The 20,272-nt window shown below is 43.4% G+C and overlaps 1 protein-coding gene across 1 annotated transcript in view; it reads right to left on the reverse strand.

Moving 5' to 3' along the window:
• The window catches only part of LOC108541157 (survival motor neuron protein), a 32,517-nt gene extending 14,379 nt beyond the window's left edge, over positions 1-18,138 (reverse strand). The window contains exons 1-5 of the mRNA XM_017890589.1: positions 17,902-18,138; positions 5,468-5,539; positions 2,807-2,926; positions 1,764-1,964; positions 1,431-1,583 (exon numbers count right to left, since the gene is read on the reverse strand). Of these exons, the coding sequence (XP_017746078.1) occupies positions 1,431-1,583; positions 1,764-1,964; positions 2,807-2,926; positions 5,468-5,539; positions 17,902-17,982 (627 nt within the window). The 5' untranslated portion in view covers positions 17,983-18,138. The remainder of the gene's footprint in view (positions 1-1,430; positions 1,584-1,763; positions 1,965-2,806; positions 2,927-5,467; positions 5,540-17,901) is intronic.
• Positions 18,139-20,272: the final 2,134 nt, after the last annotated feature.

Consider the following 20,272-nt stretch of genomic DNA (forward strand, 5'->3'; position numbering starts at 1 on the left):
TTTTTATGAAAGCCTGTTTAGCTATATATGCTAACTTAGAGCACATACTGTGAAAACTAGCAAATCTCTCACCTTATAAAAATCAGCCCCCTGAGACCAATGAAGCATGATATACATATTCTAAGAAGGTACATCATTTTAGAGTCAAAAAACTACAATATAATGTAAGCCTAATAAAAACATTATCCCAGAAAATCTTAAAACTTTTGATGAGTCATGCTTGATTTTTAAACATGATTGCCTAGGCCAGGCGCCTGTAATCCTAGCATTTTGGAAGGCCAAGGTGGGGAGATCACTTGAGGTCAGGAGTTTAAGAGCAGCCTGGCCAACATGGTGAAACCCCGTCTCTACTAAAAATACAAAATTAGCCGGGTGCAGTGGTGGGTGCCTTTAATCTCAGCTACTTAGGAGGCTGAGGCAGGAGAATCGCTTGAATCCAGGAGGTGGAAGTTGCAGTGAGCTGAGATGGCGCCACTGCACTCCAGCCTGAGCAAAAGAGCAAGACTCCATCTCAAAAAAAAAAAAAAAAAAAAAAGCCTAAATACCATCCCCTCCATGGAAGAAATCACTGCTTTACACAAAAGAACTAGAAAGGGAGAAGCCCTTAGGTTCCATGACATAATCTAACCTATAATAAAATCTTTTTAGAGTTGATTTCTGTTACTTATAACCAAAACGACCATAAATGAAAACCATATTTACATCTGAACTCTAAAAAACAATCTGAGAGTGCCTCAGGATTTTATCTGTATTAGATGTAAATAAAGTGTTCTCATTTTACATATCTTATACAGGTGACATGGGAAACAACAGCATATCATCCAGCTAATGATAAATTATTATTACACTTTCTTTTTTTTTGAGACAGAGTCTCGTTCTGTCGTCCAGGTTGGAGTGCAGTGGCACGATCTTGACTCAGTGCAAGCTCTGCCTCCCAGGTTAACGCCATTCTCCTGCCTCAGTCTCCCGAGTAGCTGGGACTACAGGTGTCTGCCACCATGCCTGGCTAATATTTTTGTATTTTTACTAAAGATGGGGTTTCACCGTGTTAGCCAGGATGGTCTCCATCTCCTGACCTCGTGATCCGCCCGCCTTGGCCTTCCAAAGTGCTGGGATTACAGGCGTGAGCCACCGCATCTGGCCCACGATTATACTTTCTAACTTAAATAAGTGTGCTAATTATCAGTCTAATACCTAATACTCCACAAAAGTAACCAGATAAATCTTTCATATAAAGCATTGTTGCATCCACTGCAGTGTCTAAGTTTTTTTAAAAAATTAACTATTTTGCATCATCTTATTTGCTTTTCAAAAAATTCTTGTGTATTTAAGCTATAAAAATTTCACGGGAGAGCTACAAATTAGTTAACAGAGAGGTTATATGTCCCGATATTAACTATTTTCTGGAAAACCTTTCATAGAAGGTTTACCTTTCCTGGTCCAAGTCTTGGCCCTGGCATGGGGGGTGGTGGAGGGAGAAAAGAGTTCCATGGAGCAGATTTGGACTTGATGTTATCTGATTTACTTCCAGGAGACCTGGAGTTCTCACTTTCATCTGTTGAAACTTGGCTTTCATTTTCATTCTTTAAAAAGAAAAAATATGCAGGTTTTTGTTATAAGGGTGTCATTAAGAAAAAATTAATGCCTTAGTGGATCAAACTGCCTCAGTCTCCCGAGTAGCTATTTAACAGTTTATATACTATTTAACAGTTTCTCATCTAGTCTCTGCTTCAAGAAATTGAATTTTTTTTTTGTATCCTTACCTCTTGAGCATTCTGTTCTATATTATTAGCTACTTCAGAGATTGGGGACAGTAGATCGGACAGATTTTGCTCCTCTCTATTTCCATATCCAGTGTAAACCACAACACAGGTTTCTCTCTTAAAATCAACTGAAGCAATGGTAGCTGGGTAAATGCAACCGTCTTCTGACCAAATGGCAGAACATTTGTCCCCAACTTTCCACTACAAAAGAAATCAAAGATATATACATGCACACATTTCTTTTGAAGAGGGCAAACTAACATCTTGTTTTGATCAGTGTGGAGGCAAAGGATAGAGGGTAGAGACTTGGAAGGCAAAATAATGTAATGAGAAAGGCTTGGGGTCTAAATACATAAATCTGAATTCCAACTCTCTCGCTTTTATAATCATGTACAAGTTTCTGAATCTCTTTGAGTCTTAGTTTCCCTATCTTATTAGATGGCTATAATATAAGCTACCTCCCATATTTGTGGTGAACAGCAGGAGGGAGAGAAAATGCATATGGTGCCCAGCACTCTGGACTGGCCTAGACCAAGTGCTCGTCAACTGTCAGCTCTCTTCCCCTTGGTAGTGATGAAACTAAAGTTGCCTCAAAAGACACCAAAATATTCAGCTTTCAGGACTACTGTTTTTAACTAGCAGAAATAATCCACCTAGACTTCTGGGTTCCTTGGAATTAATAGTTTCAGGGTTTTTGAAGCAAAAGGGGAAAAAAATCTCTCAGCTTAAGATGTAAAACACTGCCAATTCAGCTTACGGCTCTTGGGTACTCCTCCCAAACGGCACCTTCTCCCTGCCTTCCACTCACAAATGGAACACATGTCCTGATTTTAGCATTTATCATTCCCATCTAATTCTTTATACTTTCATGACTAACATGCATGTTCCTAAATAACAGAAAATTTAATAGTTGTTTTTGAAGTTGTGTAATTATGTGTCAACATAAACACTGTACTAATCACTTAAGTTAAAGACATTTTACACTATTAAATAAGGACTAACAAGACATCCTTTGAAGTTAAATCTCAACATTTTAAAATAACCTGTTTTAAGGGAGCTGCAGTATTCTTCTTTTGGCTTTTATTCTTCTTAGCAGGTTTTCTTTTAGGTGTGGTTTTTGGTTTACCTGAAGTTTCACAAATGTCACCATTCTTTAGAGCATGCTATGAAAATAGGAATAAAAATGTGTATGTTACAGGGTGGTGCACAGAATAAAAGTCACAACACAACCCAGTTACCATTATAAGCTAGTCTCAAGGCTCCATCACCTCAGAAAGCATCTATTTCCTCTTTTGACCACTCCCTACACTATAAAAACTGCTCTTAAAGGCATCATACATCTGATTATATCAGCTCTAAAGACCCTTTTAATCAAATCTCCTTCCTCTCAACCTCTCTGTAACATTAGACCCTGTTAATTATCTTTATTCCTGATATGCATGGCCCCTTGGATGTCATGGCAATGTAGGGCCCCAATGGTTTCATTACTTCTGATCAAGCCTTAGATTTAGGCATTCCCAGTAAGAGCTGGCCATCCTTCTTTACTTGCTTAAGGCCATCTTTTTTTTATTTTAACACAGAGTCTCACTCTGTCACCAGTCTGGAGTGCAGTCGCGCTGATCTCAGCTCACTGCAACCTCCGCCTCCCGGATTCAAGCGATTCCCCTGCCTCAGCCTCCTGAGTAGCTGGGATTACAGGTGTGTACCACCATGCCCAGCTAATTTTTGTATCTTTAGTAAAGACGGGGTTTCACCACGTTGGCCAGGCTGGTCTTGAACTCCTGACCTCGTGGTTTGCTTGCCTCGGCCTCCCAAAGTGCTCGGATTACAGGCATGAGCCACCGCACCCAGCCAAGGCCATCTATTCTTATTAGTTACAACAGTCTGCAAACACACTTATGAAGCTATTAATCCAGCTCTGACTGTTCTCAATCTAACATTTCCAATGATCAATTTCATATCTTAATTCATACCTCAAACTCAACCTCAACTTAATTCATATACAACCTCAACTTAATTCAAACTCAATCTCAACTTAATTCATACTCAAACTCACTACTAAAACAATCGTTTCCCCGCATCAGTTCTTTTCTTCCTTTACTCAGATTACATCTCCCTGAAATATAACTCAATCTCAACTTAATTCATACTCAAACTCACTACTAAAACAATCGTTTCCCCGCATCAGTTCTTTTCTTCCTTTACTCAGATTACATCTCCCTGAAATATAACCAACCCACCCCACACTGAGCCCCATTTCAATCTCTATTTTATAGAACTCTCTTGGTAATTCTTTAGTTGACTTCTAGTTTCAGTGTATACTGGAAAGCACATTTAAAAATCTAGGCCGGGTGCACTGGCTCATGCCTGTAATCCCAGCACTTTGGGAGGTCAAGGCGGAGGGATCTTTTAAGCTCAGGAGTTCCAGGCCAGCCTGGGCAACAGGGTGAGACTGCATCTCTACAAAGAAAACAAAAATGAGCTGGGTGTGATGGCACACACCTGTGGTCCCAACTACTCAGGAAGCTGAGGTAGGAGGATTGTTTGAGCTCGTGAGTTGAATGCTCCAATGAGGCATGATCATGCCACTACACACTCTAGCCTGGGTGACACGGCAAGACCCCATCTCAAAAAAAAAAAAAATCTAGAAATTAGTTACAAAGGTGACACGGAGGTCTGATCCTTAGCTCACGTTACAAGAGTAACTATGAGAAAGACATCAACTCTGTATGCTTGGTACTCTTTATATACTGTATGAGTATATGCTCTGTTCAAGGTAGCCTGGACTATTGATGACCCTTATTTAGTGCTCAGTAAGACTAAATATCTCAGAGAATGGAGAAGGTGATGATGTTGGCCAACTGTATAAGTGTCTTGAGACACAGAACCATACTACACTTCCTAAAAGAACTGTATATTCCTATCCAATAGGAACACTTGACTTGATACCCAACTTACAGGATTTGGGATGATTAGATTAATTTAATATATGCAAAGCACATAGAGTACTGTCAGCATGCTACAAGTATTAATTGCCATACTAATGCTATTTATCTTCATCATTATTTTATTAAATGCTTGTTAAATGTTTAAAATTATAATCCAGGTTGTCCCTTTCCTATTAATCTCAATTCTATAGTTTGATACAATGTAAAAATACTAAAAGGAATACACTTTTTGTTTGTTTTCTGCGATGGAGTCTCACTCTATCGCCCAGGCTGGAGTGCAGAGGTGCGATCTTGGCTCACTGCAACCTCTGCCTCCCAGGTTCAAGTGATTCTCCTGCCTCAGTGTCCCAAGCAGCTGGGATTACAGGCACGTGCCACCACACTTGGCTAATTTTTGTATTTTTATTAAAGATGGGGTTTCACCATGTTGGCCAGGCTGGTCTCGAACTCCTGACCTCAGGTGATCCACCCGCCTCGGCTTCTCAAAGTGCTGAGATTACAGGAGTGAGCCACCATGCCCAGGTAGGAATAAATATTTTAAATTTTACTTAAATTGCCTTCATAAAAAGGATGACATATATAAACTATCAACTTCTAAAGGAAGATATCACCTGATTTAACTAACTCATATTACCATCTAATCTTCAAAATGAAAACTGAGTAACATGTACTTTAACACTTTACTGTATGTTACCAATTCCCTTCCAAATGAATAACAAGAGAAAATAAGAAAACGACTAAGTAAGCATTTCATACCTTAAATGAAGCCACAGCTTTATCATACGCTTTTATCAATGCTGTATCATCCCAAATGTCAGAATCATCGCTCTGGAAAGGGTAAGAAATAAAAACAACTCATGTTCAGATAGGTTTAATCAGAAAATGTATGTTAGTACCAACAGTCATCTTAATCTAAACATAACTAAATTAAACTGAAAATGAGTATTTAAAATCCTAAATAAAGCCGCAGGAAACTTACCTGCTTAGAGGTTATGTGACTTTACTTCAAAAGCTGGACATAGGTAAATGTTCTAAGAATGAATGCCATAAAGTGAATGCCCCTACAATTTAATTCCTATCCACAGACCATGAGTAGATTTGTTCAAGGCCAGCTACACTTATTTCAATTAAGATCAGAAAAAACTTGACTTCATCTAGACTATGGGAAAGCTGTTCTGACCTCAGAACCTATGATCCAAAGAATATTTTTTCTTTTGAAATTATAATGTTTCCAGATTATAAGGATACAAAATTGTTAATAGTGACTAACCAATTTTCATTTTATTTTTATTATTATTTTTTACTTCCATTTCCCTTTCCTGCTTTCCTGGTACCAGTTTTCTTTCTTTCTTTTCCTTTATTTTGTTTCTTTCTTCTCTCCCTCCCTCCTTCCTTTCTTCACTTCTCTCTCTCTCTTTCTCTGCCTTTTTTCTCCCCTCAAATTCCTGTGTTCAAACGACCCTCCACCTCAGCCCACTGAGAATATAGGTGCATGCCACCATGCCTGGCTAGTTTTTAAAATTTTTTTAGAGATGGGGTCTCGCCATCTTAGCCAAGCTGGTCTCGAACTCCTAGGCTCAAGTCATTCTCCAGCCTCACTCAGCTTCCCAAGTGTGGGAATTACAGGCACGAGCCACCACACCTAGAAATATTTTTGTCCAGACATGGTAGCTCATGCCTGTAATCCCAGCTAATTGGGAGGCTGAGGCAGGAGAATTACATGAGCCCAGTTGTTGGAGGTTGCAGTAAGCAATGATTTTCCCATTGCTCTCTAGCCTGGGTGACAGAGCAAGACCCTGTCTAACAACAACAACGACGACAAAATAATAATAATAAATACTTTTTTAGCACTACTAGCACTGTGCAAGTCACTGAGAGATATATAGAAACATGTTACTGTTCAGTTATGATCTAACTAGGGATTTAAGACTATCACACAAGACAAAACAAAAAACAATATAAAACAAATCTGAACAAACATCAAAATGTGAAATACAAACAGTATTTTAATTAAAAAGGAAAGAAACTAATGTATACTGAAAGATCATATGCAGGAAACTGACCTAAGAAATAAAAACCACTCACGCCTGTAATCCCAGCACTTTGGGTGGCCGAGGTAGGCAGATCACGAGGTCAGGAGTTCGAGACCAGCCTGGCCAACATGGTGAAACCCTGTCTCTACTAAAAATACAAAAATTAGCTGGACATGGTAGCACATGCCTGTAATCCCAGGTACTTGGGAGGCTGAGGCAGGAGAATCACTTGAACCTGGGAGGTGGAGGGTGCAGTGAGCCAAGATTGCGCCACTGCTCTCCAGCCTGAGACATACCGAGACTCTGTCTCAAAAAACAAACAGAACAAAACAAAACAAAACAAAAAAACCCAACAGGATTTAGGCTGGGCACAGTGGCTTGTAATCCCAGCATTTTGGGAGGCCAAGGTAGGTGAATTGCTTGAGTTCAGGAGTTCGAGACCAGCCTAGGCAACAGGGTAAGAACCTTGTGTCTACTAAAAATACAAAAATTTTGGCCGGGTATGGTGGCTCACGCCTGTAATTCCAGCACTTTGGGAGGTCGAGGCAGGCAGATCACGAGGTCAGGAGTTCGAGATCAGCATGGCCAACAAGGTGAAACCTCATCTCTACTAAAACTACAAAAATAAGCTGGCATGGTGGCAGGCACCTGTAATTCCAGCTGCTCAGGAGGCTGAGGCAGGAGAATTGGTTGAACCCAGGCGGCAGAGATTGCAGTGAGCTGAGATTGTGCCACTGCACTCCAGCCTGGGCGACAGAGTGAGACTCCATCTCAAAAACAAACAAACAAAAAACAAATTTAGCTGGCCATGGTGGCACACGCCTGTAGTCCCAGCCACCTGCAGGACTGAGACGAGAGGGTCACTTGAGCCCAGGAAGTCAAGGATGCAGTGAGTGGAGATGGTGCTGCTGCACTCCAGCCTGGGTAACAAATTAAGACTTTGGGGGGGGGGGGAAGAAAAAAACCAAAAAACCAATACGATTTGCACAGGTAGACAAAATAGAACACATTCCAAGTAAGAGCATGAACAAGGACAACAAAAAAGGCCTGGAAGCAAAAATAAACACACTATAAGAATTTACTTATGTGAGGCCAGGCACAGTGGCTAATGCCTGTAATCCCAGCACTTTGGGAGACTAAGGCGGGTGGATCACGAGGTCAGGAGATTGAGACCATCCTGGCCTGGCTAACACGGTGAAACCCTGTCTCTACTAAAAATACAAAAAATTAGCAGGGTGTGGTGGTAGGCATCTGTAGTCCCAGCTATTTGGGAGGCTGAGGCAGGAGAATGGTGTGAACCCAGGAGGCGGAGCTTAGAGTGAGCTGAGATCGTGCCACTGCACTCCAGCCTAGGCAACGAAGCAAGACTGTCTAAAAAAAAAAAAAAAAAGAATTTACTCATGTGAGGTAACTAAAATAGTCAAACTTATAGAATTAGAAAGAATGATGATTACCATGGGCTAAGTGGAAGGAGAAATGGGGATTTGCTAATGTAGAGTTTCAGGTTGTAAGATGAAAAAGTTCCAAAGATCTATTGCACAACAACATGAACATACTTAATGTTACTGAACTATATACTTAAAAATGGCTAAAATGACAAATTTTTTTACTTCAATAAAAAATAAAACACACTGTTTGAGGGATCAGTGAGACAAGTCCAAATAGAATCCAATTCATACTATAAGGTAGAGTTGGATTTGGTATACTATAGAGTATTTTGGATTTGGTACAGTATTAGCCAATGAATTCCAAAAAAGTTTGTTATAAAATTCACTGAGTTGTAATATTACTTTCTGTCATTTTCTTTTTTTCTTTTTTTTTTTAATTTGTTTGCTTTCTCTTGAGACAAGAGTCTCGCTCTGCCACCCAGGCTGGAGTGCAGTGGCACGATCTCAGCTCACTGCAACCTCTGCCGCCCAGGTTCAAGTGATTCTCATGCCTCAGTCTCTCAAGTAGCTGGGATTACAGGCTCCCACCATCAAGCTGGGCTAATTTCTGCATTTTTAGTAGACATGGGCTTTCATCATCTTGGCAAGACTGGTCTCAAACTCCTGACCTTAAGTGATCCTCCCACCTCAGCCTCCCAAAGTGCTGGGATTATTGGCATGAGCCACCACACCCAGCCTTGTCATTTTCCTGTTAATCTCTATTATATAGAGATAAACGTGTTCCAATATAAAACTGTCAATCTTGCTGTACGATAAAAAGTACTTATAATTCCAACCTGGGCAATATGGGAAAACCCCATCTCTACAAAAGTACAAAATTAGCTGGGCGTGGTGGTTCATATCTGTAGTCCCAGCTATTCAGAAGGCTAAGGTGGGAGGACCGCTTGAACCAGGGAAGAGGAGATTGCAGTGAGTGGAAATCAGAGATCATGCCACTGCACTCCAGCCAGGGTGACAGAGTGAGACCCTGTCTTAAAAAAAAAAAAAAGTACTTAAAATCATTAAGTCACTTTGCAGATAAGAAAAGTAATCACAAAGAGGTTAACTGACTTGTTTAAGGTTACATTCCCACTTGGAAGGGAAGATGTTCCTTGGAGATGTGGTAAAAGGAATAAAAACAGGCTGGGGTCCAGTGGCTCACACCTGTAATCTCTGTCTTGAAAAAAAAAAGGGGGGGGAGGTAGGCGGGGGAGGCCAGGCACGGCGGCTCATGACTGTAATCCCAGCACTTTGGGATGCAGAGGTGGGTGGATTACTTGAGGTCAGGAGTTTGAGACCAGCCTGCCAATGCAGCAAAACCCCATCTCTATTAAAAATACAAAACTTAGCCGGGCATGGTGGTGTGCACCTGTAGTCTCAACTACTTGGGAGGCTGAGGCAGGAGAATTGCTGGAACCCGGGAGGCAGAGGTTGCAGTGAGCCAAGATCACACCACTGCACTCCAGCCTGAGTGATAGAGTGAGACTCCACCTCAAAAAAAAAAAAAAAAAAAAAAAAAGGAAGCAAACAGTAGAAAATGAAGGGTGGTCCTGAATAAATAAAGAAATCACAGAATCAGAGGACAGTGATATCAATAGAAGAGTGCAGGCCGGGCGCGGTGGCTCAAGCCTGTAATCCCAGCACTTTGGGAGGCCGAGACGGGCGGATCACGAGGTCAGGAGATCGAGACCATCCTGGCTAACACGGTGAAACCCCGTCTCTACTAAAAAATACAAAAAACTAGTCGGGCGAGGTGGCGGGCGCCTGTAGTCTCAGCTACTCGGGAGGCTGAGGCAGGAGAATGGCGTCAACCCGGGAGGCGGAGCTTGCAGTGAGCTGAGATCCGGCCACTGCACTCCAGCCCAGGCGACAGAGTGAGACTCCGTCTCAAAAAAAAAAATAGAAGAGTGCAGTCTTAAAGCAAGATACACAGACAGACGGCAACTCAAAATCCTCATATCTCAACTGTTATTGCCAGACCAGGAAACAAGTAATTTCAAAACAAACAGAAAACAAACTGACAGAAGAAAAAGTAATACTGATTACAAGGTACCCAAGGACAAATATATCTGACTGAAAACCTAAGGAGCACTAAAGCAAAGGCATGAAAAAGAACTAAAGGAATAAAAATAAATAAAAAGCAAAATGGTTTATAAGTTGGCAAACAGTATTTATTTAACATATGTACACATGGGGTCCCTGAAGAATAAAAACAAAACAATCTCCCTGGTGGTCTAGCGGTCAGGAATTTAAAAAAAAGAAAAATTCCTAGGTATGGGAGGAAGAACCTCCCTCCCATCCTCAGAGCCTCTAAGCAAAAAGACTAAGTTACAAAATAAAAAAAATCAGTTATCATTAGAGTTTCTCATAGAAATTTATGGGGAAAAAGTATGAGCCAAGAATTTTACATGCAGCCTAGCTGTCTTGAAGTAGCAAGACTAAGAAAAGTTTAAAATGTAGAATACTGTACTCACTAGCCTTTCCAGGGCAATCTACTGAAAATAAGCTTCATCCAACCAAGATTGACCAGGGAAACTTGGGTTTTAAAAATAACACAACTGGCCGGGCGCGGTGGCTCAAGCCTGTAATCCCAGCACTTTGGGAGGCCGAGACGGGCGGATCACGAGGTCAGGAGATCGAGACCATCCTGGCTAACACGGTGAAACCCCGTCTCTACTAAAAAATACAAAAAACTAGCCGGGCGAGGTGGCGGGCGCCTGTAGTCCCAGCTACTCGGGAGGCTGAGGCAGGAGAATGGCGTGAACCCGGGAGGCGGAGCTTGCAGTGAGCTGAGATCCGGCCACTGCACTCCAGCCCAGGCGACAGAGTGAGACTCCGTCTCAAAAAAAAAAAAAAAAAAAAAAAAACACAACTGGCCAGACGCAGTGGCTCACGCCTGTAATCCCAACACTTTGGGAGGCCGAAGTGGGTGGATCACCTGAGGTCAGGAGTTCGAGACCAGCCTGATAAACATGGAGAAACCCTATCTCTACTAAAAATACAAAATTAGCTGGGCGTGGTGGTGCATGCCTATAATCCCAGCTACTCGGGAGGCTGAGGCAGGAGAACTGCTTTAACCTAGGAGGTGGAGGTTGTGATGAGCCAAGATCGCGCCACTGCACTCCAGCCTGGGCAACAAGAGTGAAACTCTGTCTCAGAAAAACAAAAAAAACAAAAAAACAAAAAACCAGAATTGTTAGCATCAAATATATTTAATTGTGGATCTAAGAGAAAAGTAGTATATTAAATTGAAAAGCTGTTTCTAAAATTTATATGGAAATACTAAGGACACAAAGAAACCAAAGCTGGACAATTTACATTACCTAACTTTAAGACTGTAAACCAAAAGTAGCTGAGACAGGTTTCAATCAATTTAGAAAGTTTATTTTGCCAAGGTTAAAGACGCACCTATGACACAGCCTCAGGAGGTCCTGATGACACGTCCCCAAGGTGGTGGGGTACAGCTTTGTTTTATACATTTTAGGGAGACATGCAGCACCAATCAATATATGTAAGATGTATATGAGTTCTGTTGTGAAAGGCGGGACAACTCAAAGTGGGGGTAGGGAGGTTTCTACCTCAAAGGAAGATTTAAAGATTTTCTAATTGGCCACTACTTGAAAGAGTTATTATCAACAGAAAGGAATGTTTGGGTTACCATAAGGGGTTGTGGAGACAAAGGTTTTATCATGCAGATGAAGCTACCAGGTAGCAGGCTTCAGAGAGGGTAGGCTGTAAATGTTTCTTATCAGACTTCAAGAGTCTGTTCTATCAGTAATTCCAAAAGGGGAGGAGGGTGTGATGAGACATGTTCAACTCCCCCTTCCATCATGGCTTGAACTAGTTTTTCAGGTTAATTTTGGAATGCCCTTGGCTGAGAGGATGGGTCCATTCAGTTGGTTGTGCAGGGGGGTCCCTATGATTTTATTTTTGGTTTACAAGACATACTCTGAAGCTATAGTAATTAAAAGTGTAGTACTGACATCAATATAGGCTAATAGACAATGTAACAGAATTTAGAGTCAGAAATAGCCCTGTAATATTATGACTGATTTTAACTAAAGTTACAAATGTGGTTTAACAGAGAAAGCATAGTAGTTTCAAGAAATGATGGTAAAACTATTGGAAATCCTTATGCAAAAACAAACCAAATTTCCACCTACATTGAGCCATATATAAGAATTACCTCAAAATGGATTACAGACCTAAGTGTCTAAAAAAAAAAAAAAAAAAAAATAGCCAGGCATGGGGGGGGGTGCTTGTAATTTCAGCTACTCAGAAGGCTGAGGCAAGAAGATTGTGCGCAGGAGGTGGAGGCTGCAGTAGGCTGTGTGACTGCACCACTGCACAACAGCCTAGGTGACAGAGTGAGACACTGTCTCCAAAAAAAAACAAAAACAAAAAAACCCAAATGATTTGAACAGACACTTCACCAAAGAAGATATACGGATGGCAAATAAGCTCATGAAAGGATCAACAGCAGCACTGGTCATTAGGAAACGCTAATTAAAATCACAAGACGCCACTACATCTATTATAATGCCTAAAATTAAACAGACTGACCATACCAAGTGTTTGCAGGGACACTGAGCAAATGGAACTTTCATACATTGCTGGTAAAAATGCAAAACGGGGGAGCTGTTCTGAACCTATTCTAGGGGCTGTCTAACTTTTGAATTGTTCTTTGCTCAATTAAACTCTGTTACATTCAAAAGTAAAATGGTGCAACCACCACTTTGAAGAAGAGTTTGACAGCTCCTTAAAGACTTAAAAATACATCTACCCTGTGACCTAAGTATTTACTCAAGAAAATGAAAGCGTTTATGTCTATATAAAGTCTTTTAAAATTTTTTTATAAAAAAATGTTAATTTTGATTTTAAAATAAAAGACAGGGGCTTCACCATTTTTCCCAGGCTGGTCTCAAACTCCTGGGCTCAAGTGATCTGCCAGCCTTGGCTGTACGAAGTCTTATACACTAATATTCACAGTGGTTCTACTTGTTAACAGTCCCAAACTGGAAAAAGCCCAAATGTTCACAACTAAGCGATGGATACAGTATAGTATATACATGCAATGGAACACTACTCAGCAATAAAATGGATGAAAATCAAAATAGCTATGCTAAGTAAAAGAAACATGACAAAAAAGGTACTTATCATTCCATGCTTCTAAAATTCTTAAAAATGCAGGCTAATCTATGGTGACAGAAAGTAGATCAGTGGTTGTCTGGGGACAGGACAAGGAGGGATGAGAAGGATCACAAAACATCAATCCAACTGAGGCCACTATGCTATAAGGAAATCCAAACCAGCCCACACATTGAAACCACATAAAGAAATCTTCATGAGACTACTTGAAAACAAGAGATAGCCCGCCAATCCCTAGTTGCTCAGTCCCCAGCTACTGAAGCTCTAGCAACTATGTAGGCACAACCACGAGACAGCTGCACGAAAACTGCCCAGCAAGGCCCTCACAAATTCCTGACCCACAGAAACAATGAGAAATAATAAAATGTTCTTTGTTGTTTCAAGCCACTAAGTTTTGGCAGATTCGTTACACAGCAACGGCACCCAGAACAGAACATCAGGACTGCTTTTACATCTGATTCTCAGTCACTTCCAGCAGCTGAGATTTCTCAAATTATTCCCAACACCCTGCCATCTTCTACCTTCTCTTACCACTTCCTGAAACTTCCACTGTGCTTCCTTAAGTAAATAACAAAATCCCACTCTTTAACCTCTGAATCATCCCTTCATTTCTCGCTCTAAGTAAAATCCAACTCCCCGAGGATGTCTTTTCCTTCACAGTCATCTCAAATGTTAGATGTTTCCTCTTTTCTCCTCCACACTCTTCATATCACGGTACCTAACAGAGATGTGGGAAAGAAATCTTCCCTGCTCCTTACTTGCACTTCCAGATTATTCTCCTCCATTCCCCTCTAAAAATTCCCAGCTTTGAAAATCCTGACAAAAAGTAGCCAGGCATGGTGGTCAGTGCCTGTAGTTCCAGCTACCTGAGAGGCTGAAGTGGGAGAATCACTTGAGCCTGGGAGGAGGTTGTAGTGAGCTGTGATCGCGCCACTGCACTCCCATCTGGGCAAAAGAAAGAGAGCCCTGTCTGGGGGGAAGGAAAATCTTGTCACCAGACTCAATCTATATCACTTCCACTGGCAGTCATCCACAGCATCCTGAGCACTCTTCCCATCGTCCTTAAATTTACATTGCACGTTCTCTCCTCCAACACTGGGGCCACACTGCCATAATTTTGGTGATTAAAATCCCATGTAAAATGATCCTTCAAACTACCCTATATTTGCAGGGTTCTAAACTCCTCTCCACCACAATCTTGTACATCCCATGATTGTTTGCTCTGTCCCCCACCCCAAATTCATGCGAATTGTGATCCCCAGGTGGGTTGGGGTGGCATGAATAATGAGGCGACGGGTCATGGGGTGATCTCCCAATGATTTAGCACATCCCCCAGGCTGTCTCCGATAAGAGTTCTCACAAGAATCTGTTGTAAGGTATGTACACTCCCCCTTCTCTCTCTCTTCCTCTGGTCACCACGAAACTGTGCTGCTCCCCTTCACCTTCTGCCAGACTGTAAGTTTCCTTAGGCCTCCAAAGAGAAGCCTGTACAGGCCGCAGACTGTGAGCCAAACAAACCTCTTATCCTTAATAAATACCTGGCTAGTATTCTTTGTACACGTGTAGACTGAACTGACACATCCCCAAATCTCAGCTACTCACTCGCTTCAACAGTATTACTTAAACCCATAACCACAACCTCTCCATAAACGTTTCAAAGAATCCCACTCTCTTTAACCCATCACCTTACTAAGCTCTGCAACTTACTCCTACTAGTGGTAATGGGGGGGACAATACTTCCACTCACCTAAGGACTGCCAATACATTGAATCCTCTTCACTTTTTTTAAACAGTCTCGTTCTGTCACCCAGGCTGATGCAGTGCATGACCAGCTCACGCACCTCCACATCCCAGGTTCAAGCGATTTTCCTGCTCAGCCTCCTTAGTAGCTGGGACTACAGGCCACCTGCCACCAACAGTCCAGCTAATTTTTTTTTCCCCGAGACCGAGTCTTGCTCTGTCGCCCAGCTGGATTGCAAGTGCGCGATTGTCAGCTTCCACTGCAACTGCTGCCTTTAACTGTTCAAGTACCTCCTGCCTCACCTCCCATAGTAAGGCTGGGATGCACAGGCATGTGCCACACACCCAGCTAATTTGTTTTTACTTTTTAAGATGGATTTGCTCTTGTTGCCCAAGGCTGGAGTGCGCAAAGGCATGATCTTGGCTCTCGCAACCTCCGCCGTCCCAGGTTCAAGTAAATTTTTCTGCCTCGGTCTCCCGAGTAGGCTGGGATTACAGATATGTGCAACCACGCCCGCTAATTTTTGTATTTTTAGTAAAGAGACAGGGGTTCACCATATTGGCCGGGCTGGTCCCGAACCCTGACCTTTGATCTGGCCCGCTCGGCCAAGGCAAAGTGCTGGGATTACAGGAGTGAGCCACAAGCCCAGGCCGATCGCTCCACTTTACAACTGTCCTCTTAGGTCTTAATATCCTCCATTTCCTTTCTTAGCCAGCATAAATCCACGGTCAATGGTTAAGATAACTGGTTTGTACTCTCCCCCTCACTTCTTCATATCCACTGGTAAAACTACAAACCGTAAATTTCAACTCTCCATTACTCCTGTGGCTGCCCTCCATACACACAATCTTGCTGTCCTGGTCTGCCTTCAACTCATGACTAACAATCTCAAGTAGGCCCCCTTTTAATGTTGCCTAGCAACATTTCCACTAAACTTCCCTGTCCAATCCTCTGCCCACTCAATTTTTTTTTTTGAAGACGAGTCTTGCTCTGTCGCGCAGGGCTGGAGTGGCAGTGGCCGGATCTCAGCTCACCTGCAAGCTCCGCCTCCCGGGTTTACGCCCCATTACTCCTGGCCTCCAAGCTCCCCCAGTAGCTGGGACTACAGCGCCAGCCACCTCGCCGGCTAGCTTTTTGTATTTTTCAGTAGAGAACGGGGTTTCACCGTGTTAGCCAGGATGGTCTCAAACCCTGACCCTCGTGATCGCCCTCTCGGCTCCCAAAGTGCTGGATTACAGGCCTTGAGCCCACCGCGCCCGGCCTTGCCCACTCTTCTAAAGAACTATCTACTTCCCAACTTCTCTTTCCTCTCTCATCCTAGCTCCTAGCTGATAACCTTGCTTCTTTCACTAAGAGAACAGTAAGAATCAAGAGAACTTTCAAAATCTCCTGCCATCCTATCTGCCCATTCACATATCATAGATGTGTAACTATATAGCTGTCACCAAAAGAACCGCTAATGTTTCCAACAAAGGCCAAATCCATCCCGTCTTACCTACTCTAGGACATTGCTCTAGCAATTCTCTTCTTTCCAACATCAACTTTCCCATTCTTATCTTTCCCATCAAACCACAAACATGCTGAAACACGTTGCTCCCATCTTAGTGCAGTGGCTCACACCAGTAATCCCAGCACTTTGGGAGGCAAAGGTGGGAGGATAGCTTGAGCCCAGGAGCCCAAGGCTGTAGTGATTCATGATTGCGCCACTGGCACCCCAGCAGCCTAGGCAACAGAGCAAGACCCCCCTCTCTCAAAACCACACACACAATTAAAATTCCTCTTAACTCACTTTCCCCTCCATTTATTGCCCAATTTCTCTACCCTCCATTTATAATAAAATTTCGTGGTGGCTCACTCCTTCAGTCCCAGCTACTCCAAAGGCTGAAGCAGGAGGGTCGCTTGAGGCCAAGAGACTAATGCTACAATGAGCTAGGATCACGCCACTGCACTCCAGCCTGGGCCACAGGGAGTGACCTTGTCTCTAAAAAAAAATTTTTTTTAAATAAAATTCCTTGAAATATGTCTACCGATGTTTTTGTTTATTTTAAGACAGGGTCTGGCTCTGTCACCCAGAGGCGCAATCACAGCTCACTGCAGCCTCCACCTCCCTGAGCCTTCCAAGACCTGAACCTTCTAAGTAGCTGGGACCACAGGCGCGCACCACAACGCCTGTGTAAATTTTGTGTTTTTAATTTTTGTGGACTCGGAGTCACACTATGTTGCCCAGGCTGGTCAAATGTTGCCTTGGATTTCTCTTCTCCTATTCTCCAACTCACTCCAGTCAAATTCACCCCCACCATGCTATGCCCAAGACTGAACTCCTGAGAAATCTGCTCTACTGGCAATCTGCTCTTTCCTATCTCAGTAAAAAGCAACTGTATCTTTTCAACTATTCAGGATAACCTCCATTATCGAATCTATCTGAAAAACCTGTTGCCTCCGATTTCAAAATATATCCATAATCCAAATACTTTAACTCTGTTAATAACATCTTGATCTAAAGTCCAGATCATCTTAACAGACTCCTAAGTGGTTTCCCTGCTTCACCCTGGCCTAATGCCCTCACCTCCCCGACACCAGCCAGAGACGGGTGAACAAAATAAGTTACTGCCAAGTCGCGGCAGGGCCTCCACTCAACGCCATCAAGGAGCCCAAACTGCTCGAGGAAGGAGCTTACGGATGGGGTTCGCAGGGAACGGAGTGGGAAAAGACGTAGAAAAACGCGGACAACTCCAGTGAGCGGATTGACTTGATGCCGTCCCGCGGCTGTGGAAGGAGAGTCTGGCCGGAAGAAGGGTGCTGCGAGCGCCGGTAGGGAGACTGCGGGGTCCGCGACCTCACCTGGCCTGTGCCGCGCCGGAACAGCACGGAATCCTCCTGCTCCAGGACGCCGCCACCACTGCCGCCGCTGCTCATCGCCATGGTAAAGTTGGGGGTGCGCAGCGTGGAGCCCCTTCCCTTCTTCGAGTGACGACTTCCGCCGCCCGGGGCTTCTGGGAGCGGAACAGCACGGTGGCCTGGAGGACCGCTTGAAGTAACTTCGCACGCTTTGTACGAGTGGTTATCGCCCTCCCACCTTTGTGGCGTGTAATTTTAATTTCCCTCAATCCTTTCATTTCACTGTGTTATATATTTCCTTTCTTTTTTTTGTTTTTTGTTTTTGTTTTGAGACATAGCCTCGCCCTGTCACTCAGGCTGGAGTGCAGCGGCGCGACCCGGCTCACTGCAGCCTCGATTTCTTGGGCTCCAGTGATCCTCCCACCTCAGCCTCCCCAGTAGCTAGGACTATAGGCGTGCGCCACCACGCCCAGCTATTTTTTGTATATTTAGTTGAGACGGGGTTTTGGCATGTTGCTTAGGCTGGTCTCTAACTCCAGTGTGTGTATGTGTGTGTGTGTGTGTGTGTATTCCCGCCCCCCCCACCCCCGCCCACTGGAAAAGTAAATGGTAAGCTCCTACTAGGAATTTAAAACCTGCTTGATCTATATAAAGACAAACAAGGGAAGACAAACATGGGGGCGGGAAGGAAGGCAGATCCTTAAACACTAGAAGACATTTGATCCCCCAACCTTTTTTGTTTGTTTTGAGACAGAATCCCGCTCTGTCACCAGAGTGCAGTGGCGCCATCTCGGCTTATTGCAGCCTCGACCTCCCGAGCTCAAGCGATCCTCCCGCCTAAACCTCCCAAGTACCTAGGACCACAGGGGCGCGCCACCACGCCCGGTTAGTTTTTGTATGTTTTGTAGAGGCTGTGTTTGCAGCATATTGTGCAGGCTGGTCTCGAACTCCTGAGCTCAAGATATTCTGCCTGCCTCTGGCATCCCAAAATGCTGGGATTACAGGTGTGAACCACCTTGCCCAGCCTCCAGTATTTTTTTTTTTTTTTTAAACAAAGAGTCTTGCTCTGTCACCCAGGCTGGAGTGCAGTGGCACGATCTCAGCTCACTGCAACCTCCACCTCCCAGGTTCAAGCAATTCTCCTGCCTCAGTCTCCCGAGTAGCTGGGATTACAGGTGCCCGCCACCACATCTGGCTAATTGTTGTATTTTTAGTAAAGACGGGGTTTCACCATGTTGGCCAGGCTGGTCTTAAACGCCTACCTCATAATCAATCTGACCACCTCGGCCTCCCAAAGTGCTGGGATTACAGGTGTGAGCCACTGCACCCGGCCTCCAGTATTCTTTATTAAGCATCTACAGTTGCTAAATGGCTTACATGTATATAGTATATATATATATAAAGTCTATCAAAGGAACTTTGAGGGCTTCCCCCCAAATACCCTTGGCTTCTATATAGTATACAAGAAATATCTGTGGAGGAAGGGGAGAATGGGATGATGTTGGCCAAGTGTACAAAAATGGTAACTAGGTAGAGGTAATATGTGGAATGTAATCATTTCGCAATGTATATCTAAACATCAAATTGTACACCTTAAATATATACAATTTTTAAGGGTCTGGCGTGGTGGCTCATGCCTGTAATCCCAGGACTTTGGGAGGCCAAAGTGGGTGGATCACTTGAGGTCAGGAGTTCGAGACCAACCTGGGTCAACATGGTGAAACCCCGTTTCTACTAAAAATACAAAAATTAGCCAGGTGTGGTGGTGCAGGCCTGTAATCACAGCTACTTGGGAGGCTGAGGCAGGAGAATCACTTGAACCCAGGAGGCGGAGGTTGCAGTGAGCCGAGATTACGCCACTGCACTCCAGGCTGAGTGACAGAGTGTGACTCCATCTCAAACAAATAAATACATACAGTTTTTATATGTCAAAAAAGTTAAATTGTCACAAGATAAAAAAAAAAATTTAAATCTCATGTCAGGAGAGTAATGTGCCAAAGATACATCTCATAAATCAACATGAAAACCCAATTATCACACTTATGAACTATGAAAGGATCAAGATAATTTAAAAGCCAAAAAGGCCGGGCACGGTGGCTCACGCCTGTTATCCCAGCACTTGGGGAGACTGAGGCAGGCAGATCACTTGAGGTCAGGAGTTTCAGACCAGCCTGGTCAACATGGTGAAACCCCATCTCTATTAAAAATACAAAAATTAGCCAGGCGTGGTGGCACCCATCTATAATCCTGGGTACTCAGGAGGCTGAGGCAGGAGAATTGTTTGAACCCGGGAGGTGGAGGTTGCAGTGAGCTGAGATCGCACCACTGCACTCCAGCTTGGGCGACAGAGTGAGACTCTGTCTCAGAAAAAAAA

The sequence above is a fragment of the Rhinopithecus bieti genome, unplaced genomic scaffold (genome assembly GCF_001698545.2).
Source record: "Rhinopithecus bieti isolate Rb0 unplaced genomic scaffold, ASM169854v2 scaffold_18354, whole genome shotgun sequence".
Classification (NCBI taxonomy): domain Eukaryota; kingdom Metazoa; phylum Chordata; class Mammalia; order Primates; family Cercopithecidae; genus Rhinopithecus; species Rhinopithecus bieti.